At 39.6% G+C, this 26252-nt stretch overlaps 1 protein-coding gene across 2 annotated transcripts; it reads left to right on the top strand.

Annotated features, from left to right (window-relative positions):
• Positions 1–6964: 6964 nt before the first annotated feature.
• Positions 6965–25759, top strand: LOC128644708 (protein FAM219B-like). 2 transcript variants are annotated; one of them, XM_053697223.1, is made up of 6 exons: positions 6965–7027; positions 8031–8121; positions 21966–22050; positions 22138–22215; positions 23476–23524; positions 24973–25759. In XM_053697223.1, the coding sequence occupies exons 1-6, from the start codon at positions 6986–6988 to the stop codon at positions 25129–25131; spliced, it is 504 nt and encodes a 167-aa protein (XP_053553198.1). In that variant the 5' UTR covers positions 6965–6985; the 3' UTR covers positions 25132–25759. The 2 variants fall into 2 exon arrangements, with proteins under 2 accessions (XP_053553198.1, XP_053553199.1); XM_053697224.1 differs by having other exon boundaries at positions 8034–8121.
• The last annotated feature ends 493 nt before the right edge of the window (positions 25760–26252 follow it).

Consider the following 26252-nt stretch of genomic DNA (forward strand, 5'->3'; position numbering starts at 1 on the left):
TAGGTTGAAGAAGACCCACAGGAAGACGTCAAGGAGTCTTATTCTGTGCACAAACTGAGCAGGAGGCAACATACACAGCAACATCAGAACGAAGACCTGGCCACCAGAATTGTCGAGTGACAGACCAAATCATTTGGTTCTTGCCTTGGTGACCTGCGGCTTTAGGATAGTGGTAAGTGTGCAAAAGTTTAGTTCGAAGATTCTCAGGAACAAAACACTTACCACTAGGTTTCCCAGGAGGTGCATTGGTTTGTGCAGCCAGGATCTACTCCCCCAAGGGAGAAGTCAAATTAGTACGTATGGTAGCCAAAATATGGTCAAGAGGTATAACAGGAGTAGGTACAGACTCCTCCTTGGACAGAGGCGAAAATTGTCGAGAGAGGGCATCAGCCCTAACATTCTTACTACCAGGCAGGTAGGAGACCACATAATTAAACCGAGACAAAAATAGCGCCCATCTGGCCTGTCGGGGAGACAAGCGTTTGCTTCAAATAGATAAGTTAAATTCTTGTGGTCAGTAAGAATGAGCACTGGCACGCTAGTACCCTCGAGAAGATGCCTCCATTCCTTGTGCCAAAATTATGGCCAGTAATTTCCTTTCGCCAATTTCATAACTGCACTCCGCTGGAGACAATTTCTTAGAGAAGAAACCACACGGATGCAAGGAACCGTCAGGCTTAGGACGTTGAGACAAGAGGGCACCTACTCCAGTCTCAGATGCATCGACCTCAAGAACGAAAGGCAGGACAGGGTTAGGATGAGCCAGAACTGGAGCGGCAGCAAAGGCAGTCTTAAGACTATCAAAGGCCTTAATGGCAGTAGGTGACCAATGGAGTGGATCATTCTCTTTACGGGTCATGTCTGTGATAGGTTTGACCAAGGAAGAAAAGTTTTTAATAAACTTTCTATAGTAATAGGCGAACCCCAAAAAATGTTGAATAGACCGAAAATCAACTGGGCGAGGCCACTGCAGAACTGCAGATAACTTGTCAGGATCTATGGAGAACCCTGCAACGGAGATAACATAACCTTGGAAGGTTACTTGAGTCTGATGGAACTCACATTTCTCGAGTTTACAAAACAGGCCGTTCTCACGTAGTCTCTGAAGAACCCGTGTAAAATCCGAACGATGAGCCTCAAGTGTGGGTGAGTGTATGAGGATGTTGTCTAAGTACACCACAACACACTGTTGCAACATATCTCGTAGGACATCATTAATAAATTCCTGAAAAACAGCAGGAGCATTACATAGGCCAAAGGGCATTACAAGATACTCATAATGCCCGCTCCTGGTGTTAAATGCTGTTTTCCATTCGTGGCCCTCCTTAATCCTAACGAGATTGTACGATCCTCTCAAATCAAGTTTAGTAAAGACCGTAGCTCCCTTGAGGCGGCCAAAGAGTTCCGTAATAAGCGGAATAGGGTAAGCATTCTTAATGGTAAGTCGATTAAGACCCCTATAATCGATACATGGTCTTAACTCACCACCCTTTTTCTTCACAAAGAAGAAGCCAGCCCCTGCAGGAGAGCAGGATTTGCGGATGATCCCCCGCGACAGAGCATCGGCATCATACTCCTCCATAGCAAAATTCTCTGCAACAGACAGAGGGTACACCCAGCCCCGAGGAGGAATGGCTCTGGGTTGCAGGTCTATGGCACCATCGTAAGACCGGTGAGGAGGCAACGTACCGGCACGCACCTTGTCAAACACGTCTAGGAACTCTCAGTACTCCTCTGGCAATTGAGAAACCGAAGAAGTGCACAAGACTTTAACTGGTTTCCGAAGACAAGTGGAAATACATTGCAGGGACCATGACAAAATTTCGGACCTGCGCCAGTCGAGACTGGGATTGTGCTTTTGGAGCCAGGGATAACCCAGAACAACTGGAAAATGCGGAGAGTTTATCACCTGGAACTGGAGGGTTTCAAAATGGAGAGCCCCAACAGCCATGGACAACGGAGCAGTTTTGTGAGTAACGAGTGCGGGCTGAAGGGGCCTGCCATCAATGGCCTCAATAACAAGCGGAACGGACCGAGGCAAAACAGGAATGGAGTGCTTTGATACTGTCAATGTAATAGCCCGCAGCACCGGAGTCAACAAGAGCCTGGGTGACTATGGAGGAGTCCACCCAGGAAAGGACAACCGTGACCAAAGGTTTCTCCTTAAGCGGTTCCGGGGACGAGGATAAACCACCCAAGGTCTGCCCCCGATAGGACCTTAGGTGTGAGCGTTTCCCGGCCGTGTAGGACAAGACTTCAAAAGGTGGCTCTGTAACCCACAATAGAGGCAGAGCCCCTCCCTCCTCCTAAAGGCCCTCTCTGCCGCAGAGAGACGCGTGAATCCCAGCTGCATCGGCTCAGCAGTACCTGGTGACTCGGGACCAGGAGGAATGGGAGGAGAGGGAGGCATGGGTGGGAACGAACACGTAGGAGACAACGTTACAGGAGGCTTGAAAGAGGGCCTCTCTCTGAGTCTGATGTCAATTAGGATCAAAAAAGACACCAATGCCTCGAGATCCTCTGGTAAATCTCTGGCAGCAACTTTGTCTTTAATCGCATCAGAGAGCCCATGAAAGAAGGCGGCAACAAGGGCTTCATTGTTCCAACCTACCTCTGCGGCAAGCGTACGGTACTCAATAGCATACTGAGCAACAGATCTTGTAGCTTGCTGAATGGACATGAGTCGTTTAGCAGCATAGGAGGAGCGAGCCGGAACATCAAATACCCTTCGAAAGGAGGCCACAAATTCAGGGTAATTTGAAATCACAGGTTTATTAGTCTCCCACAAGGGATTAGCCCAGGCAAGTGCTGTGTCAGAGAGTAACAAGATGAGAAATCCCACCTTAGCTCTGTCAGAGGGAAATGCCTGAGGTAACATCTCAAAGTAAATGCCCACCTGGTTCAAAAAGCCTCTGCACTGAATAGGATCGCCTCCATATCGCTGCGGTAGAGGTGCAGAATCGGACATGCTCCTGGTAGGCATAGGTGCAGCAGCGGAAACAGGAGCAGCCATAACTTGCGGGACACTTTGATCCAAATGTGCAGTGCGAGTCAGCAGGGTTTGCAGGGCTAGTGCAAATTGATCCAAGCGGTGATCTTGTAAATCCATCCTGGAAATGATGGCAGGTAAAGGTGGATTATTAGCACCATCAGGATTCATGGCCTTTGCGTAATGTCAGGGTGCCAGGAATCAGACTGAGATGAGAAGTGCAAAAATAATCACACCTTTATTAATAGCAAAAAATAATAAAAAGTCCACAAGTCAAATAACAAGCCAGGAATCAAAACCAGAGCTGGTAGTCAGACAAGCCGTTTCAGGAGCCAAAGCGAATAGTCAGACGAGCCGGAATCAGGAACAAGGAAAACAGCAGAGTCAGGAACAAGCCAGGGATCAGGAACCAGGAAGGACGTGAGGCAGCCAGGTAATACACAGGAACTCTCACAAACAGGTCTGAGACAACGCAAAGACAAAGCATACTGAACAGAGGCCCTTTAAATAATAAGTGATGACATCACAATTCTGAGACTGCATCCTGTCTCACATGGATGATGCACACCAGTCTGGCCATAAAAGGAAGTGCAGGAATTGAGAAGCATCCCCCACAATGCACCATAGTCAGGAAGAGAGGTGAGTAAAATGGCTGCCAGCAGCACATGGCAAACACAACAGGGAAAAAAACCTGACAGTCCCTTCATTATAGATCTCTTTGCCTCCAGATCCAACTATCGAATAAAACCTTATTTCAGCTGGCATCCAGATCCAGAAGCCGCAGCCGTGGATGCCTTCCTTCAACCTTGGCTAATTCAGTACGCTTATGCCTTATCTCCTTTCTCATGATTCCCAGGACCCTTGCTCATCTTCGCAGAACTCAAATTTTCCTTCTCCTAATAACTCCCCTTTGGAGAGTCTTGGTACCCCTCTCTCCTCTAACTTTCCTTCCTTTCTCCCCTTTTCATTCCGTCTCTCCCCAATCTCCTCCTGAATCCTTCAGGTAACCCTTACCCTCTTCTCCTAGAGGTGGATCCCTCAACCTGGTAGCATGAGCAATTTCGGGTGCCCCATAACCTCGAGGGACTTTCGGAAAGGTCTCAATCTCTCCTAAAAGAGTCCTGGGCTCCAGTTACCAAAAAATCTTATCTCTCAGCCTGGTCAAAATGGTCTGGCTGGGGTTCACGAAGACACTTGGATCCTATTTCAGCCCCTCTTCCTGAAATAATCAATTATCTTTCTTCCCTCTTTGATAATGGTTTTGCTTATAGATCAATTAACTTACTTTGGTCTGCCATCTCAGCCTCTCATGACTTTATTAATGACATGCCGATTGGTTGCCATCCTCATTTTGTCATTTATTAAAGCCATCAGATTAAAAAATCCCCCTACTCCCAGATATTCCTTTTTCTGTGATGTGGATCTAGTAATCTCTTTCCTCAATAATTGGCCTTCTAACTCTGATCTTTCTCTCAAACAACTTTCTGCTAAATTTTGCCACTTTTGGCGTCACTAAATGTCTTTCTAAATACATTTTCTATCCCTTTTTTCCTGATCATCATAACCTTTGTGTAGCCTTTTGCCTAATAAGGAAATATGAATCTCGAACCTCTTCCCTCAGATCTAAATCCTCTCTCTAACTCCTAATTTCTTTTGTTTCCCCTTACACCCCTGTCTCTTCCACTTCCATTGCTAGATGGGTTAAATGGTTGATTTCATCTGCTCATTTGCATACTTGTTCTCCATTAACTGTTAAGTTTTTTTCATTGTTTTTGTTTATATTTGTCTGTAATATTACTATGTGTGTGAAAAGCTGAAATATAATTATAAAAATGGTATATTGAAAATCTGCTGGAAAAAAATAAAAATATATCATTTGCCTTACAATAGGATTTAAAAGGACAGCCAACATGGTTATATTAATATACTTTTAACCTCTGTGATTACCTTGTATCTAAGCCTCTTTTGACAGCCCCCTGATCACATGGCTTTTTATTTATTATCTATTGACTTGCATTTTAGCTGTGTTGTGCACAACCCATGGGCGTGAGCACAATGTTATCTATATGGCCCACATGAACTAACAGTCTCCTGTTGTGAAAAGCAAATAAAAAAAGCATGTGATAAGAGGCTGTCTATAGTGGCTTAGAAGCAGGCAGAAATTTAGAACTTTGAATGTTATAAGGTATATTAATATAACATTGTTGGTTGTGCAAAGCTGGGGAATGGAGACATTCCAACTCTCCCTGAAGTTCGGAGAGTCTCCCTGATTGTAATAGCAGCTCCCTGATGCCAGCAAATGGAATGCAATCTCCCTGAAACTCCAAGTACCATGATCCAATGTGGCCCAAATCCGGAAAAGTTTTTCTTTAAGGAATGCCTTTAGGGACATTATAGAACCCTCAAAGCATGCATCGGTAACCAAAAAGCCCCCCCCCCCCCCCTGATTTTAATAAAACACAAATACTACCTTATTTACTGCACGTAATTAAACTTTGTATTCTAAAATATTTGAGCATTCAACAAACGTACGATCACTGGAAAATAGGTTTATTTTATTTTTTTGGTTGTGCAATAAAACTACTTTTTTAAATGTGACTTTAGTGGGAAGCTACTTTAATTATAAGTCTCTATCTTATTTAGGGTTTCAAGGTGTCCAATTATAATATACTAGTCCTAAAGCCCGTTCACACGGGCCATGTTGTGCAGTCTCTCTCTCTCTTTCTCTCTCTCTCTCTCTCTCTCTCTCTGGTGGGTGCGCGTGTGAATGTCTATTCTCAGCTGTGTGCTGCGAGGTGTTTTCTCAGCTCGGAGGTGCGCGTGCGAGGATCTAAGGCCAAGTGTGTTTGTCTCTACTGCGCATGACGGCTTCAGACAAACACACTTGGCCTTTTATAATATAGGATAACTGGGAGGGGGAGGGGTTGGCAGCACAGGAGCGGGTGAAGCCACCTTCCTGAAATCTGAGTTTTTGCAGATTGGGATGTCTGGGAATGCAGACATCCCAACCTGCAAAAACTCATTTCAGGGAGGTGGCTTCTCCCACTACTGCACCGCCCCCCCCCCCCCTCCCAGTTATATATTGGACACCTTGAAACCCTAAATAAGATAGACTTTTCATTAAAATAGCTTCCCAGTTCCCACTAAAGTCACATAAAAAAGTAGCTTTATTGCACAACCACATACAACAAACCTATTTTCCAGTGATTGTACACTTGTTGAGTGCTCAAATATTTTAGAATATGAAGTTTAATTACGTGAAGTAAATAAGGTAGTATTTGTGTTTTATTTTATTAAAATCAGTGAGGGCTTTTTGGTTACTGATGCATGCTTTGAGGGTTCTATAACGTCCCAGCAACCAAAGGCATTCCTTAAAGAAACACTTTTCCGGATTTGGGCCACATTGGATCATAGTACTTGGAGTTTCAGGGAGATTGAACTCCATTTGCTGGCATCAGGGAGCCGCTATTACAATCAGGGAGACTCCCTGAACTTCAGGGAGACTTGGGATGTCTGGGAATGGGTAGTAAATGCGTTATCTAACTTTTGAAACAATAACAATTTTAGTGTTTACTGTCCCTTTAAATGCATGTAATAAAGCCAAAAAAGCTCAAAACTTGCTCAGCATTTGTGTCGGTGTGTAAAAAAGAAAAAAAAAAGCTATGTTTCGCCATGGTGATGCGAAAAGCCAGGTTAGGAAGCAAAGCACTACTGTCAAATTGGATGAGAGGAACTCATTTCATTTCACATATAATATATACGCGTTACTGAACATAATAGCAAGTGAATTGATGCATAAGGTAGTTAACATACTTCCAGATGCAATTACGTTTTTTCAGCCAAGCTGTTAATAAATTTTAATTTACCGCCACTAGTAAGATGGCTTCCGCCATCCGCCCTTTCAGGTTTTACGTAGTGGAAGCGTCTGCTTCTGGTTGGACTTGTATTGATAAACTACTAAGTAGGAGGTGTCAGGTGGCGGCCTGTCACTGTCCAATGGAGCCTGGAACTGCCGGTGACAACGGAGACCGAATCAAGGTTTGTGGCAACAGCAAGGTGACTAAGAAGGGGAGGAGAAGTGATTTCGTTAAAATTATCAAATATGCCCACAACTATTTAGCGTTACACCTTTCAGGCACATTTAACCCTAAAGGGCACTGATGATCCTGTACAAAATTACAGAGTATGGATTTAAGCAGTCAGTAGCAGAAATCTTTCAGTTTATTTAAAATGTAACATACCATTAAAATATCTACATGTAGTTTTGGATCACGTCTGATTAATGTAATAGTATAAACACATCATTGCCCTCCTTGTCTCCATTTCCATTCCTGGCTTTGAAAGCTTAAGTAGCTAAGTTGTTAACCTTTAAATTGCCTATCAGAGAATAAAGTGGTTTATAAACAGTTTGTGATCTTAAATTTGACTTCAGACTCAAAATTCAAAGTATTGATTCTATATCCTTTGGAGTGAAAAACTATTTTTTGGTGTCTGTTGTTGACTACTTTGCTAGTAATATGTTTAGCATAAAACATTTAGCTGTTATGGACCTATCTGTCCATTTACATGTCTAGTACTCTACACCTGTGTTTTATAGCGCTTTGCTTACTTGATTTTGATGCCTTTGGTTTTAATGTTCTGATGGTTAAAAACTTGCTGGCATGAAAAGAATTCACACAAATCTGGGGCTTTTTAAAGCATTAAATTGTAATCCTTGTCTCTCTTAACACTTATTCACATACAGAATCCTACATAATTGGATAAATAGCTCTCAAGCTAAAAGTTGCCTTTCTAAAATTATTTTATGGATCTTGCAGCAGTGACAAGACTTCATAAATAATCTTGCAGGACAGAGTGCTTTAGAGATCACTGGGCCCCTAATGCTATCCCTTCCTTTACAAATCATAACATCACATGACACTGCACCATTATGAAATGAATTATTGTTCTTACTGTTGCATGGCTTTTGCTGGTGTTCATAGAATTATCTGTCCATTGGCTTATGACACACTAGTCTGATCTTCTTAACCATCCCCCCCAGCAGGTTAAATCAATGGACTCCAAAGGGCCATATGTTGAGAAGAGAGGACCGTATTTGATGAGTAAAGGGCCTTCGATTCAAGCCAAACTGCGTAAGTGTGAAATGTAAATAATAGCTAGATGCTTATGGGAGGAAAATTTGATAAAGTATATGGAGAGGGTTTGCTGTGTAAATTTAGGTGTGGTGGTATATATTAAATCAAATTAGTTGAATATAATAAAGGCCAGCGTTGGATCAGGTCTAAGACATTTTACAATGGGTAGGAGTTCTAAACCTGACAAAGCATGACTGCTTATGTAATTTGAGAGTAGATATTTTTCAATATGATACAGTGTACAGAGCTTTTCAATCTTCTTAAATTCAATCAACTAGCTCATAACACTGTAAAATGCTGTGCTAACGAATCTGGGAGAAGGCGTTCGCAAGCTGCATTTGCCTCTTTTCGAAGCCGGATTTATTTATTTTTTAAAATGCAACACACTCAGATCTGTGCAAATCCAGATCTCAGTGTGCTGCACTTTCACAATAATTTGGTTCTGAAAAAAGACTAATGTGGCTTGCGGCCGCCGCCTTCTGCATTTGTTGGCTCACTGAGTGTGTGAATCTAGTAGATATAATTAAAGATAATGAAGATGGAGCCTAAATTAAAGGATACAAACATCCTTAATTGAAAGGGATATAAAAAAGTGTAAAATGAAAATTCTCTTTATTCTTTAGATTAGAGCAGGAGCTGAACAACCATTGGTGGGCCCTGGTACCACTGCACATTCTGCAGGTGCCCGGGGGGGCCATAGCAACCAGTCTATATATAGGTGTGTGTCTATGTGGTAATTATCTGTGTATATTAAAGTGTAAGAAAAAAGGCAGTATATAAGCACACTCATACTGTATACAATAATAGATAATTAAGTTTGATAAAGTAGTTTCGAAATGCGCGTCAGGCATTTTGCGGCAGAGAGGCTTGAAACAGCCCGTGGATTGATTGAAGTTCCAGCAAACTCCAAGCCCAGTTGCCCAGGGTGTACCATCAACAGACGGAATCCAGGAAGTGACGTCACGCCCCACGTGTGGCGATACGGAAGACGCTGAATCCGCATGGTGTGGACGGACGGGGGTCCGGAACAGCGCATAGCAAACCAGCAAGACCTAGGACGATCCAGGTCAGAGGTACCGGGGCACAGAAGGGAGCGGAGGTATATGTATTCATATATATATGTGTCTGCATGAACAGAGACACTGGTTTATTGATTGGGACTTTTCCATATCCGCTTAAAATCCTTCAAAATCCTTTACATTATTGCTTCAAGGATTACTAGCCACACATTGATACTCGGGAACAAGTCACATAAGGGTTATCTGAATAGCACAAAATATATATACATAAAAGGTCAAAAGAATAACGAAGGGGCTTGATAACCCACTGTTTATTGTCCATAGAGAGAGGGGAGCACAGCATACTTTGCTTATTATTACTGTCACTACTTAGAAACAGAAAATAAAAAGGAACTATAGCTCAAAGCTTGTACGGACATTACTATATAGCAGTTATTTTGTTCTGTTGCAACAAACCATTCCTTTTTTTCTTATTTGTATTTTTGGGTGTTTGGGCAAAACCCCTGGTTTCTGTATTGCAACAATATGCAGCAAGATATGATTCAAGAGGGATCAACTGTGATCACCTATTATTCACTAAAAGAAGTAAATGAGAGGGACTTTGACAATGTGGAAATAGAGCATATATTCTCACATGATCGAAAAAGTTTTGATTTGCCTATGCTATTTGATGAGATGGAGCGCCTTTTAATCAAGGAAAAGAAAATTAAATGGGATATTTGGACTTTAGAAAAGTATCTAGCCCTTAACATGATACCAAGGGGCTTGCGAATCAGCAAATTTCCAACTTTTGAAACTGATGACCAAGAGTTTATTGATATGTGGAACCTTATTCTAAGTGACTGTTCTGGCCGACTAATGAAACTACTGATAAGTCATAAAACTGAAATGTTAAATGCAATCAGGGTTGATATTTGTGATGTACAAACACTTTTAAACAATTTTTGTGCTAGTATTGATTTTCCCAAATTTGATGCTGTGTTACAAAAAACAATCAGAGAGGTTAAGGAGGAGATTGTTAGTATCAAACACAGCAAATTTTTAAGGGACAAATCAGATTATGATAACAACAAAATCTATATTTGGAACAGAGGCCAAAGATTCCAATATAGGAGGAGTCAGAACAGGGGACATAGGAGAGGAAGAGGTAGGAGACAGAGAGGTAGGGGTAACAAAAATGTTACTTTTTCAGATAGTGAGGCAGAGTCTGGGGATGATGGTGCATATTCAGCTGAGGAAGAAACCCTCCAGGATACGGTAAAAAGGAACACTAATTATAACAGATTTTCTGGACGGGGGAACATACACACTAGAATGGATATGAGACAGGGTCCTAACAGGGTATATGCAGTCCATCACTCTGGTAAACCCAGCTTTCAACAACATAATACATACCAACAGAGAAAATATCAACCATCTGTAAACCCTGTTCCATCTTATGAACAACAATCTATGAATGTATCAACAAGTAGAGATGAAGAGTTTTCACAGATGGAACAGGTTTTTCACATGGGTCAGCGGTCCAGGGGAGGTGGGACAGCAATTACACTACCCGAACAAGGGAGGTACCCAGTAAGACAAACCAGGATGCCATCAAAATACAAACCGTCATAAATCTCTCTGATCACACCTTGACAAAAGAAGAGTACAGAGTGTTGAGTTTGGGCCTGGGCTTTGTGCCCACTGTAAGTTTTAATCTGTTCAATACAATGTTGGATCTTAACAAATTTGTGCGCAACCTAACACTCTGTAAACACTTCAGAAATAATGAATCAGAAATTTCTATAGAACAATCTCAGGGGCAAGTAAATTCTAATATCTACCAAGGGTTTCAATTCCAAGATACATGTGACCTCATAGCTCTGAGGGGGTTGGAACATGAGACAATAACTGATACCACTAATACACAAACTACATCGCATAAGAAATATAAAAATCCCTCTACTTTCTACCCCATCCAGAGCAGAGGCAACACTATAGAGACCTTTTATAGAAGAGTTGAGGCTGACTTGAGAAAACTGAATCATGAGAAAAAAACAGTTAAAAATAATCTAAGTGTACTTGAAAAACAAGCCGTGAGATCATTAAGTGACAATTTGAATATTGTCATAAAACAAGCGGACAAAGGGGGCTCTGTAGTTGTCATGAATAGGTCATACTATATAAGTGAGGCCTTGAGGCAACTAGAGGATGATAGCAGTTACATCAAACTGAGGGGAGACCCGACGAATGTGTTTCAAAGACAACTTATGCACCTTTTGGATAGTGCTGTGGAAGAGGGTTTTATTGACAATGACACCTGTCAATATTTATATGTCAAACACCCGGTAATTCCAATCTTCCACCACCTTCCTAAGGTGCATAAAACAATTGAAAACGTGCAGGGAAGACCGATAGTGAGTGGAATAGGATCTATGCTAGAGCATCTTTCAGAGTGGTTGGATGACTTGCTACAACCTTTGGTCATAGCTCTCCCTAGTTATATTAGGGACACAAAACACATTCTGAATCTTATTGATCAAATTCGATGGACACAGAATTCTATGTGGCTCACAGTGGATGTCACAGCATTGTATTCTTCAATCCCCCATCATTTAGGATTGAAGGCTATTGAATATTTTTTGATTCATGAGACAACCTACAGTGAGCCTTTTAGAGCTTTTGTGTTGGAGGTCACTGAATTTCTCCTCTCACACAATTATTTCCAATTTGAAGGTGATTACTATCTGCAGAAATGTGGGACTGCTATGGGCGCTAAGTTCGCCCCTACTTATGCCAACCTATATATGGGTTGGTGGGAGCGGTCCCACATTTATGCGGATAGTAACACCTTCTGTCCTGCCATTAGGATGTACTATCGTTTCATTGACGATTTGCTGTTTGTTTGGGACAGTGAGAGATACCCAGTAAATGAATTTGTTAAATATCTGGATCAGAATGACTTCAATCTGCGTTTCACACATGAAACAAACAAACAGAATATTCATTTTTTGGATGTGGAGCTTAGGGGATGGCAATCAGGCGACATTACATCTGAAGTATACAGGAAGCCCATTTCAGGGAACAGTATACTACATGCCCAAAGTTGCCATCCTCGTCAGGTTCCATACTCTGTGGCTAAGGGACAATTTATTCGTCTCAAAAGGAACTGTACAAAAGTAAATGACTATGAACGCCATGCAGAAGCATTACAGGATAGATTGAAAGAAAGGGGATATAGTACCAAGGTGCTTAAGAAAGCTAGAAACGAAGTAGACAAACTAACAAGAGATTCCCTTTTGGTGGACCGCACAAAACCTAGTGGTCATCAAGAACGCAAATTGACATTTGTTACAGATTATTCTGAACAATACCATACCATTTGCAATATAATCCGAGGACATTTTAAACTATTGGCAGCTGATGATTGCCTAGCTGATGCAGTAAGAAAAGGCTGCAGGTTCTCGTATCGACGCAATAAATCTGTGGGTAGCATCCTATCTCCCTCACAACTAAAAAAACCGGCCCGAGCGACACAATCTTCCTGGCTTAGACATAGGGGCACATATAGATGTGGGAACAATCAATGTAAAGCATGTGAACATGTCCACATAGGTTCATCATTTCAATCCTGCACTACAGGGGAAAGCTTTGAAGTAGTGGCCTGCGTGAACTGTAGATCCACCTACTGCATCTATCTCTTGTGGTGCACGGTTTGCAACCTTCAATACATAGGTTTAACAACGAGAGAGGTACGTTCACGAATACGTGAACATTTATCAACCATTAGAGTAGGTAAGAGCACCACCCCCGTAGTTAAACATTTTGTTAACACACACGATAAAGACTGCACAAGCCTCAGATGGATGGTAATTGAGAAAGTACAGGCCCGAGGGAGGGGTGGAGATAAATTCCAAATTCTATCCAGACAGGAGATGTACTGGATATTCAGACTCCAGACCAAGGTTCCTTTTGGTTTGAACTCTGAGTATGATTTTATCAATCATTGGAATTGACCACGTCATTCCCCCCCCTCCATCGGGTCCCTTTGAAGGCTTCTTCTAAAGTCATGAAGCTGTGGAGCTTTCTAAAACTCTTGATATCCAGAGATCAATAAATAAATAACCGTCTCATGTAAGTTTCTAATTATATATTGGTCAATAACACCTATGTGTGTGGATGACTAGTATATATATAGAAAGATCTTTTCATAACCTAGGTTATGGAGATAACACACTCAGAGTGTATACAAAAAGTATAAGTCATACGATATAAGTTACATCTATTTATTTTTTCTTTTATTTATTTTTTCCTTTTACTTAAATCCATTACAAGGCATAATTTACTTTTAAGCTCCTATGGTTCTTAGTATAAAAACTAGGTATATCATTGTAGCCCCTTCAGAGATAAAATCTATATGAAAAATTGTATGAAATTTGATATGAAATCCATATATAAAAGAGAATAGTCTTTCCTCTCTCAAAAAGCCCACCATATAACAGTGTACTTAGTGCACTTACTGTCTTATATATGTTACTTAACTCCTTTTTTTCCCATTTAAAACTTCAAAATGTATAGTTTAAATTTTGAAATCTATGATGTGAATTCTACATTTCTTTCATGTAATTAGCAAGAGTCCATGAGCTAGTGACGTATGGGATATACATTCCTACCAGGAGGGGCAAAGTTTCCCAAACCTTAAAATGCCTATAAATACACCCCTCACCACACCCACAATTCAGTTTTACAAACTTTGCCTCCGATGGAGGTGGTGAAGTAAGTTTGTGCTAGATTCTACGTTGATATGCGCTCCGCAGCAAGTTGGAGCCCGGTTTTCCTCTCAGCGTGCAGTGAATGTCAGAGGGATGTGAGGAGAGTATTGCCTATTTGAATGCAGTGATCTCCTTCTACGGGGTCTATTTCATAGGTTCTCTGTTATCGGTCGTAGAGATTCATCTCTTACCTCCCTTTTCAGATCGACGATATACTCTTATATATACCATTACCTCTGCTGATTCTCGTTTCAGTACTGGTTTGGCTTTCTACAAACATGTAGATGAGTGTCCTGGGGTAAGTAAATCTTATTTTCTGTGACACTCTAAGCTATGGTTGGGCACTTTTATATAAAGTTCTAAATATATGTATTCAAACATTTATTTGCCTTGACTCAGGATGTTCAACATTCCTTATTTTCAGACAGTCAGTTTCATATTTGGGATAAATGCATTTGTTTCAATCATTTTTTCTTACCTTTAAAAATTTGACTTTTTCCCTGTGGGCTGTTAGGCTCGCGGGGGCAGAAAATGCTTCATTTTATTGCGTCATTCTTGGCGCGGACTTTTTTGGCGCAAAATTTTTTTTCTGTTTCCGGCGTCATACGTGTCGCCGGAAGTTGCGTCATTTTTTGACGTTTTTTTGCGTCAAAAATGTCGGCGTTCCGGATGTGGCGTCATTTTTGGCGCCAAAAGCATTTAGGCGCCAAATAATGTGGGCGTCTTTTTTGGCGCTAAAAAATATGGGCGTCATTTTTGTCTCCACATTATTTAAGTCTCATTATTTATTGCTTCTGGTTGCTAGAAGCTTGTTCACTGGCATTTTTTTCCCATTCCTGAAACTGTCATTTAAGGAATTTGATCAATTTTGCTTTATATGTTGTTTTTTTCTTTTACATATTGCAAGATGTTCCACGTTGCAACTGAGTCAGAAGATACTACAGGAAAATCACTGCACAGTGCTGGAGCTACCAAGCTAAGTGTATCTGCTATAAACTTTTGGTATCTGTTTCTCCAGCTGTTATTTGTATTGCATGTCATGTCAAACTTATTAATGCAGATAAAATTTCCTTTAGTACTGTTACATTACCTGTTGCTGTTCCGTCAACATCTAATTTTCAGAGTGTTCCTGATAACATAAGAGATTTTATTTTTTAAATCCATTAAGAAGGCTATGTCTGTTATTTCTCCTTCTAGTATACATAAAAGACTTTTAAAACTTCTCTTTTTTTCAGATGAATTTTTAAATGAACATCATCATTCTGATACTGATAATGGTTCTTCTGGTTCAGAGGTTTCTGTCTCAGAGGTTGATGCTGATAAATCTTTGTATTTGTTCAAGATGGAATTTATTCGTTCTTTACTTAAAGAAGTGTTATTTGCATTAGAAATAGAGGATTCTGGTCCTCTTGATACTAAATGTAAACGTTTAAATAAGGTTTTTAAATCTCCTGTTGTTATTCCAGAAGTGTTTTATCTCCCTGATGCTATTTCTGAAGTAATTTCCAGGGAATGGAATAATTTGGGTAATTTATTTACTCCTTCTAGACGTTTAAGCAAATTATATCCTGTGCCATCTGACAGATTAGAGTTTTTTGGGACAAAAATCCCTAAGGTTATGGGGCTGTCTCTACTCCTGCTAATGTACTACTATTCCTATGGCAGATAGTACTTCATTTAAGGATCCTTTAGATAGGAAAATTGAATCCTTTCTAAGAAAAGCTTACTTATGTTCAGGTAATCTTCTTAGACCTGCTATATTTTTAGCGGATGTTGCTGCAGCTTCAACTTTTTGGTTAGAAGCTTTAGCGCAACAAGTAACAGATCATAATTTTATAGCATTATTATTATTCTATAACATGCTAATAATTTTATTGGTGATACCATCTTTTGATATCATTAGAGTTGATGTCAGGTATATGTATCTAGCTATTTTAGCTAGAAAAGCTTTATGGATTAAACTTGGAATGCTGACATGTCTTCTAAGTCAACTTTGCTTTCCCTTTCTTTCCAGGGTAAATAATCATTTTCGTTCCTTTCCTCACAACAAGGAACAAAAGCCTGATCCTTCATCCTCAGGAGCGGTATCAGTTTGGAAACTATTTCCAGTTTGGAATATATCCAAGCCTTATAGAAACCTATAGCCAGCTCCTAAGTACCTATGAAGGTGCGGCCCTTATTCCAGCTCAGCTGGTATGGGGCAGATTACGTTTTCTTCAAAGAAATTTGGATCAATTCCGTTCTTAATCTCTGGTTTCAGAAACATTGTTTCAGAAAGGTACAGAATTGGCTTCAAGTTAAGGCCTCCTGCTAAGAGATTCTTTTCTTTCCCGTGTCCCAGTTAACACAGCAAAGGCTCGGCATTTCTGAAATGTGTTTCAGATCTAGAGTTGGCTGGAGTATTTATGCCAGTTCCAGTTCTGGAACAGGGGCTGGGGTTTTATTTTATCTCTTCATTGTACCAAAGAAGGTCAATTCCTTCAGACCAGTTCTGGATCTATCATTATTGAATCGTTATGTTTGGATACCAACATTCAAGATGGTTACTGTAGGACTATCCTGCCTTTTGTTTAGCAAGGGCATTATATGTCTACAATAGATTTACAGGATGTGTATCTGCATATTCCGATTCATCCAGATCACTTTTAGTGTCTGAGATTCTCTTTTTAGACAAGCATTACCAGTTTTGTGGCTTTACCGTTTGGCCTAGCCTCAGTTCCAAGAATTTTTTTCAAAGGTTCTCGGTGCCCTTCTTTCTGTAATCAGAGAATAGGGTTTTGGTATTTCCTTATTTGGACGATATCTTGGTACTTGCTCAGTCTTCTCATTTTCGAAGAGTCTCATACGAATCGACTTGTGTTGTTTTCTTCAAGTTCATGGTTGGAGGATCAATTTACCAATCAGTTCATTGTTTCCTCAGACAAGGGTAACCTTTTTAGGTTTCTAGATAAATTCAGTATCTATGACTCTGTCCTTGTCAGACAAGAGAAGTTTAACATTGATATCAGCTTGTCAAAACCTTCAGTCACAATCATTCCCTTTGGTAGCCTTATGCATGGAAATGTTGGGTCTTAGGACTGCCGCATCAGATGCGATCTCCTTTGCTCGTTTTCACATGCGATCTCTTCAGCTCTGTATGCTGAACCAATGGTGCAGGGATTACTCAAAGATATCTCAATTAATATCTTTAAACCGATTTTACGACACTCTCTGACATGGTGGACAGATCACCATCGTTTAGTTCAGGGGGCTTCTTTGTTCTTCCGACCTGGACTATAATCTCAACAGATGCAAGTCTTACAGGTTGGGGAGCTGTGTGGGGGTATCTGACGGCACAAGGGGTTTGGGAATCTCAGGAGGTGAGATTTCCGATCAATATTTTGGAACTCCGTGCAATTTTCAGAGCTCTTCAGTCTTGGCCTCTTCTGAAGAGAGAGTTGTTCATTTGTTTTCAGATAGACAATGTCACAACTGTGGCATACATCAATCATCAAGGAGGGACTCACAGTCCTCTGGCTATGAAAGAAGTATCTCGAATTTTGGTTTGGGCGGAATCCAGCTCCTGTCTAATCTCTGCGGTTCATATCCCAGGTATGGACAATTGGAAAGCGGATTATCTAAGTCGCCAAACGTTGCATCCGGGCGAATGGTCTCTTCACCCAGAGGTATTTCTTCAGATTATTCAAATGTGGGAACTTCCAGAAATAGATCTGATGGCTTCTCATCTAAACAAGAAACTTCCCAGGTATCTGTCCAGATCCCGGGATCCTCAGGCGGAGGCAGTGGATGCATTATCACTTCCTTGGAAGTATCATCCTGCCTATATCTTTCCGCCTCTAGTTCTTCTTCCAAGAGTAATCTCCAAGATTCTGAAGGAATGCTCGTTTGTTCTGCTGGTAGCTCCGGCATGGCCTCACAGGTTTTGGTATGCGGATCTTGTCCGGATGGCCTCTTGCCAACCGTGGACTCTTCCGTTAAGACCAGACCTTTTGTCTCAAGGTCCTTTTTTCCATCAGGATCTGAAATCCTTAAATTTAAAGGTATGGAGATTGAACGCTTGATTCTTGGTCAAAGAGGTTTCTCTGACTCTGTGATTAATACTATGTTACAGGCTCGTAAATCTGTATCCAGAGAGATATATTATAGAGTCTGGAAGACTTATATTTCTTGTTGTCTTTCTCATCATTTTTCTTGGCATTCTTTTAGAATACCGAGAATATTACAGTTTCTTCAGGATGGTTTAGATAAGGGTTTGTCCGCAAGTTCCTTGAAAGGTCAAATCTCTGCTCTTTCTGTTCTTTTTCACAGGAAGATTGCTATTCTTCCTGATATTCATTGTTTTGTACAAGCTTTGGTTCGTATAAAGCCTGTCATTAAGTCAATTTCTCCTCCTTGGAGTTTGAATTTGGTTCTGGGGGCTCTTCAAGCTCCTCCATTTGAACCTATGCATTCATTGGATATTAAATTACTTTCTTGGAAAGTTTTGTTCCTTTTGGCCATCTCTTCTGCCAGAAGAGTTTCTGAATTATCTGCTCTTTCTTGTGAGTCTCCTTTTCTGATTTTTCATCAGGATAAGGCGGTGTTGCGAACTTCTTTTGAATTTTTACCTAAGTTGTGAATTCCAACAACATTAGTAGAGACATTGTGGTTCCTTCATTATGTCCTAATCCTAAGAATTCTAAGGAGAAATCGTTGCATTCTTTGGATGTTATTAGAGCTTTGAAATATTATGTTGAAGCTACTAAGTCTTTCCGAAAGACTTCTAGTTTATTTGTTATCTTTTCCGGTTTTAGAAAGGCCAGAAAACTTCTGCCATTTCTTTGGCATCTTGGTTGAAATCTTTATTTCATCTTGCCTATGTTGAGTCGGGTAAGACTCCGCCTCATAGGATTACAGCTCATTCTACTAGGTCAGTTTCTACTTCCTGGGCGTTTAGGAATGAAGCTTCGGTTGATCAGATTTGCAAAGCGGCAACTTGGTCCTCTTTGCATACTTTTACCAAATTCTACCATTTTGTTGTATTTTCTTCTTCTGAAGCAGTTTTTGGTAGAAAAGTACTTCAGGCAGCGGTTTCAGTTTGAATCTTCTGCTTATGTTTTTCATTAAACTTTATTTTGGGTGTGGATTATTTTCAGCAGGAATTGGCTGTCTTTATTTTATCCCTCCCTCTCTAGTGACTCTTGTGTGGAAAGATCCACATCTTGGGTAGTCATTATCCCATACGTCACTAGCTCATGGACTCTTGCTAATTACATGAAAGAAAACATAATTTATGTAAGAACTTACCTGATAAATTCATTTCTTTCATATTAGCAAGAGTCCATGAGGCCCGCCCTTTTTTGTGGTGGTTATGATTTTTTTGTATAAAGCACAATTATTCCAATTCCTTATTTTATATGCTTTCACACTTTTTTCTTATCACCCCACTTCTTGGCTATTCGTTAAACTGAATTGTGGGTGTGGTGAGGGGTGTATTTATAGGCATTTTAAGGTTTGGGAAACTTTGCCCCTCCTGGTAGGAATGTATATCCCATACGTCACTAGCTCATGGACTCTTGCTAATATGAAAGAAATGAATTTATCAGGTAAGTTCTTACATAAATTATGTTTTTTTAGTTCAATCCATCTTTAACAAAAGAAATATGAGATTGAGGCATAAAGTAAATGTTAGACATGTGTGAATTTAGGGCACTGTATAATTATATACTCTAAATTGCATGAATTGATGTGTGTATACATTCTATCCCATTGCTAAAAAAGAGTACTATGTACTGCACCTTTAAAAACCCTAATTGATAATTGAGATTTCTACCAATCAAACCCTAGTATAGGGTTCTTAAGCAGGAGTGTCTGTATGTTGTTTTAGGACTAAGAGTACGGCGCAAGCCGAAACATGTTAGTCTGTTCTTTTCAAATAGGGTATGTTCCCTCTGTATTTTAAATATTTCTAAATAAAGAGACTTTTTTTTAATTGCAGCAACTGACATCTTGTATTTTTTCAGCGTTGGATCAGGTCTAAGACATTTTACAATGGGTAGGAGTTCTAAACCTGACAAAGCATGACTGCTTATGTAATTTGAGAGTAGATATTTTTCAATATGATACAGTGTACAGAGCTTTTCAATCTTCTTAAATTCAATCAACTAGCTCATAACACTGTAAAATGCTGTGCTAACGAATCTGGGAGAAGGCGTTCGCAAGCTGCATTTGCCTCTTTTCGAAGCCGGATTTATTTATTTTTTAAAATGCAACACACTCAGATCTGTGCAAATCCAGATCTCAGTGTGCTGCACTTTCACAATAATTTGGTTCTGAAAAAAGACTAATGTGGCTTGCGGCCGCCGCCTTCTGCATTTGTTGGCTCACTGAGTGTGTGAATCTAGTAGATATAATTAAAGATAATGAAGATGGAGCCTAAATTAAAGGATACAAACATCCTTAATTGAAAGGGATATAAAAAAGTGTAAAATGAAAATTCTCTTTATTCTTTAGATTAGAGCAGGAGCTGAACAACCATTGGTGGGCCCTGGTACCACTGCACATTCTGCAGGTGCCCGGGGGGGCCATAGCAACCAGTCTATATATAGGTGTGTGTCTATGTGGTAATTATCTGTGTATATTAAAGTGTAAGAAAAAAGGCAGTATATAAGCACACTCATACTGTATACAATAATAGATAATTAAGTTTGATAAAGTAGTTTCGAAATGCGCGTCAGGCATTCACACTGCTACTCCCTGCTAAATTTGAGATACTATGATGCTTTTACCCTAACATAAAAACAGCTACGATATTATGATATGAAGAATCTTGGGGTTATATTGCCCATTGCAATATATGGATTTACTGGGTTGTTTAATATGAGGATATGTCAGGGCGATATCTAATTTTTGTACGGGATACAGCACTGGAATACCCAGATTTTTAAATAATTGCCCAGGAGTTCAGAGAGAGATTAGATAAGCCAATTTGATATAGAAAGTGATAAGGATATTTTGTACTCGTTGTACACTTGTCAATGGGGATAATTACCAATTTTTTGCTGATCTCGGTCCATTATTAGTGAACCTTGCCCATAATGATTGTTTAATTTAAAGGGACAGTCAAGTCCAAAAAAAGTTCATAATTCAAATAAGGCATGCAATTTTAAACAACTTTCCAATTTACTTTTATCACCAATTTTGCTTTGTTCTCTTGGTATTCTTAGTTGAAAGCTAAACCTAGGAGGTTCATATGCTTATTTCTTAGACCTTGAAGGCCGCCTCTAATCTAAATGCATTTTGATAGTTTTTTTTACCATTAGAGGGCATTAGTTCATGTGTTTCATATAGATAAAATTGAGTTCATGTGTGAATTTACCATGGAGTCAGCTCCTGATTGGCTAAAATGCAAGTCTGTCAAAAGAACTGAAATAAGGGGGCAGTCTGCTGAGGTTTAGATACAAGGTAATTACAGAGGTAAAACGAGTATAATTTTAACTGTGTTGGTTATGCAAAACTGGGGAATTGGTAATTAAGAAATTGTTTCTTGTTTTAAAAGATAGATATTCTGGTGTTGACTGTCCCTTTAATATTAACACAGAAAAATTAGTAAACCTAGTATTTTTTCGGGTGTATTGCAACACGCCTGTTATATTGCTAATCCTATAGTAAAACTTATTCAGGTTAACTGTATTCAGATTCTGTAGGTGATTAGCTTGTCCAGGCAAAATAGTCACACATGCTTATTCTAGTTGTGAAGCTAGTGATAAAAGGTGGTGAGGAGTGTGAGTGTGTTTGATCTTCTAGATGTCTGGCATACCAACACACACAGTAATCATTTTCTTCCTGCACTGGTATTGACTCTGCAAACAGCATGTTAAACAGGTTATAGAAACTTGATTATCTGGGAGGGTGGCTATGACTGGCCCAGGGCAGACTGCTGTTGTATGCAAAAAAGATGGCTATTAATGATTTTCAAGTCTTTGTGTGGGAGGGTGTTTAGTAATATTCATATTCTGGTTGTATTCTGATTGGAGGGACCTCAGTGTCAAACAACCAATTAATGTTAAAAGATCTTTGGCTCCATTTTCAGAGAGGCAGCGTGATCTGGCACGGGCAGCATTGCGTAAGAAGGGCATGCTAGGAGTACCTGGAAAAGGGAAGGCTGAAACCAAAAGGTAAATTCCTTTGGGATTGAGATGGCAAAGGTTGGTGTTTCTTACATGATTGCAGCTTACAGTATGTCTGATCCTTGTACCTTACAGGACAGTAAAGTTTAATAAAGGATATGCAGCTCTCAGCCAGGCTTTTGATGAGACCCTTGTGTCCCTGGATTCAGACAGGTGAGCTTTTAACAGACAGACAGAGTGTATTATCATGATCTAAATCTGTCAGACTGCATGTTTTTCTTGGATGTTTCCAGATTCACTGCACATTCTAAGGCTGTGAAAGATTTTTATTTACCTTATCCTAACAAATAGTTGGTGTGCACACACAGTTTATATGTACATAGTCCTCATGAAACAATCTTAAAGGGGAATGAATTTTACTGTAAAATGCTTCCAACTTTACTTTTATCCTTTCCCTTTATATAATTTTAATTTGAAAAAGTTGATTTTGCCAGTTGAAACCTCCAAATATATTGAAAATGTAAGGTTTTGCGGTATTCACTATTTAGAAAACAGGCATCAGAGTAGAAGTGGGCGGTTATTACAGCCCAACCCATTTGAAAGGGTATTCCTGCAGGATTTTTAAATACAATTAACCGTTTAGCTACTTAAAGTGAAGGTAAAGTTTTGACTTTCTGCAAGGATTATTTAATCTATCACCTTTTAAAATAAACTGTCGCTAACTTATTTTTTTTTTTAACCTTACATATTTCGTTAGTAAATGTATTTGGTTCTCCCCTACCGTTCCGTTAAAGCTCCGCCCACGATCTATTTCCTGTTTGTTTGTATAGAGCGTGCTTACAATGCTCGTGCCCGGACAAGTTAACCAGTGCGCATGCGGCAATCCTCGACGACGGTGCACAATGCGCATGCGTTAATGCTTGTTATAAACACACTTGCTACGTATTGATGGTTTTGTTAGTAAACTTGCGCTAAACGGGGCCGCGCCAGGGAGAGGAAGGAATCTTACGCATGCGCAGAGCTTAGAAGATAGCGGTGACGTCAAATGACGGCCGCCTAACGGCCAGCAAGTCAATTGGCTGTTCTGAAAACGTGACCAGCAGGATAAAAAAAAAATATATCACGGGTTGAATCGTAAGCTTGTTAGATTGCGACTAAAACCTGATAAAACTACGAATAAAGGTAAAAATTTAAATTTTCATGAATGAAAGTGCCATTGATTTGTGCTGTATTGCTGATATTTGCATAGTAATACAGCAAACTTTACTTTCACTTTAAGTTTGTTCGTACATTGTCCCCTTTTAAGTACTGTTTTCCTCACCATTCTCTAAGCTCGAATTGCATCTTCTTTTAATAACCGTTTGTTCACTTCATTTTCTAATCCCCATCTTCTGTTTTTCTGGAACTCATTACTGTTTTTTTTCTCCCCTCTTCCTATACTTGTTGTTTCGTACTTTTTTGTTTTCCTTTTAGTGATGCAGAACTGGAATCAAAATGCTCCTCTGGATATTCTTCAGCAGAGGTAAGAGGCGTTTTACCATTTTATCTGCTAATCATATATTGTAACAAAGTATTGTTATATTTAGAATAGTTATTATACTAAGCTGTAAAACACAATGGTTTTGCTACTTTTAAATTTGCAATTATGCAGTGGTCAAGATTAAAGGGACATCACAGTGTAAAAATAAATCACTTTCTTTTCTTTTAATGTGTTTAACCTATGTAAAGTCATGGTTGTTCGTGCCACTACAGCTGGTGAGCAAATGAAAAGCAGCCATACAAGCGTAGGCCAGAATCACTGCTTGTATACTTTTTCAAGTTGAAAATGTGACTATTAAAACAGACACTGTGTTTCTAATTAGTTTAGTTAATGAAATGCATTTAACATTGATTGTCTAATTTATTTTAATTTTGTAATTATTTGCCTTGCCTGGCAGTTACATTGCCCACTGTAGTGGGTTTTTAAAAACATTTTTAATGCCTCTCCTTTTTTTTGATCATAGTCAGGGGTTATTTAAATATTCTTATGGATAAGGATCCTTATTTACATCCGCACACCATCCACTTTGTAATTCTTTTTCTGTTGATGGGTTTCCTTATCAACAATCCATGAGCATGCTGACATTATTCACACGTTCATACTTGCACGCTGGAATACCGCTACTGGCTTAGTAGTATTGGCATTACATTTACTGGTTAGTATGTTCCTTGATATCATTTTGAGATACCCAAAATGTTTGGGCCTAAAGTTCGAACAAATGTGTTGAGCCCAGGTTAACTAAAATTGTGTTAAACATTAAAGGGACATGAAACCAAGCATTTTTCTTTCATGATTCAGATAGAGCATACACTTTTAAATAACTTTCCAACCAATTTACTTTTATTATCTAATTTGCTTGGTTCTCCTGGGCTGAAAATGATACCTAGGTAGGCTCAGAAGCTGGGAGCTAGCTGCTGATTGGTGGCTGTACATATGTCTATTGTCATTGGCTTACCAATGTGCTCAGCTAGCTCCCAGTAGTGCATTGCAGCTCCTTTAATAAAGGATACCAAGAGAATGAAGCAAGATTGACAATACAATTTAAAATGGTAGGTTGTTTAAGAATGTATGTTCTGTCTGAATCATAAAAGAAAACAATTGGGTTTCATGTCCCTTTCTGCATTTCCACCTTTGCACAGACTAATTATCAGGATCCCTCTGACTATAGCATCTCTTGAAACTTCATTTCCATTTAGCTGCCACAATCAAACTTGTTACTGTGTATCTGAATTCTAAACTGAATGTGTTCTCCCTTAGCTAGTATGGAGATAAGTGCTCTTCATAGATTAGCAGCTAATACAGTCAGATTATAAATTTTTACATTGTACAACCTAAAATCTAACCGGCTTTTTATTTTCCAGCAATAAACCCTTGTTTAGAGATTTTATTCTACTTTAAAACCTTGTGTAATAGAATATTTGCCTTTGTAGCAGGTTTCCCAGGACCTTAGTAGACAACTGTTACAGGATGGGTATCGCCTGGATGAGATTCCAGATGATGAGGACCTGGATTTAATTCCTCCAAAGCCTATGCGTTCTGTATCATGCCCTTGCTGTCTAGGAGAGACCTCGTCCTGTAGCATCCAGTGATGAAGGTGGAGGGGCTTGCACTGCTCTGATCCTGCCGATAACCTTCATTGCATATGTTGAAGAGGTAGCCTGCGTGTGAGGGTATATATGATGATGACCAGATGTACCTCCTATGGAACATGGCTGTCCTCATCATGTATGACAAGACACCAAAGAAGATCTCAAAGTTACTGAGAACTCCTGGTTTTTCTCCAGGTTTCCATGTTGTATACTATGACTTGAAGGAAAATGTTAATCAATGTGTCCGCAGCTGCTTTTGTGCGAGGACACAGAGACTTGGACACTAATGTTAAAGGGTTATGTATGTTTCATTGTATATAGAAAAGTGTGATCACAGAACCTGCTGGGAAGGTCTCTTGTGACATAAAGTGGAAGGAGGTCTGTGCGTGTCTGTTTACAATCGCACACAATCTATGCCTAACTTTAGAAGCTGGCATAATTTTGCAAGTATCTATTGTATTGCACAAGTGGGTCAGGTAAAGGGAACAACTTTCAATAGATTGGGCTGCATATCAATTCCGAGACCTTACTAATTGTTACAGGTTATAGTGAAGCCATCTTTTCAAACTGAAAAAATAGGCTTTTTAGTTCTACATATTATTTTGATAAATTAAAAGATACTGCTTTATTGGTCTGCCCCTGTTTCCGTACAAGGTTGTCTGGCACACCCTGCCGTGTCACTTGGATCTATATCTGAGTCAAAATATCAAGATCAATCTTAAAAGGTGTATTTTTTGTTTGTTTTTTCATCCTTTTTGTTACCTATTGTGTATGCTTCTTAGTTCACATTTTTTTTTATTTATTTATTTTTTAGATCAATAGAGTTCTTGGGGTGCCACATGGAAGTTTGTGAAATGTATGATGGAGTAAAAAGAAATACAACTAATATTATGGTTTCTAGTTACAGAGGATGAAGTACTTTGTTACAGAACAGACATTAGGATTCCACTGAATGTTTATTTGGATTACTGGGGGTCTGTCTATATTCCAAAAAGAAATAGATTACAAACACTGTTACAACTGAGAAAGTCTGTTCCAGTACACACAATATATATTTAGTAAGATTCTATATACTGTTTATGGGGAGAGGTGTGAGAGGTTGTGTTTTGGTCTGAGCTTTG

This window comes from Bombina bombina, unplaced genomic scaffold (genome assembly GCF_027579735.1).
Source record: "Bombina bombina isolate aBomBom1 unplaced genomic scaffold, aBomBom1.pri scaffold_1151, whole genome shotgun sequence".
Classification (NCBI taxonomy): Eukaryota; Metazoa; Chordata; class Amphibia; order Anura; family Bombinatoridae; genus Bombina; species Bombina bombina.

Excerpts from the sequence above, each read along its gene's own strand:
- LOC128644708 (XM_053697223.1), top strand. The coding sequence starts at position 6,986 with ATGGAGCCTGGAACTGCCGGTGACAACGGAGACCGAATCAAG. Across the intron at positions 22,051-22,137 it reads GGGAAGGCTGAAACCAAAAG|GACAGTAAAGTTTAATAAAG; the intron begins GTAAATTCCTTT and ends TGTACCTTACAG. Across the intron at positions 23,525-24,972 it reads CTGGATATTCTTCAGCAGAG|CAGGTTTCCCAGGACCTTAG; the intron begins GTAAGAGGCGTT and ends TTGCCTTTGTAG.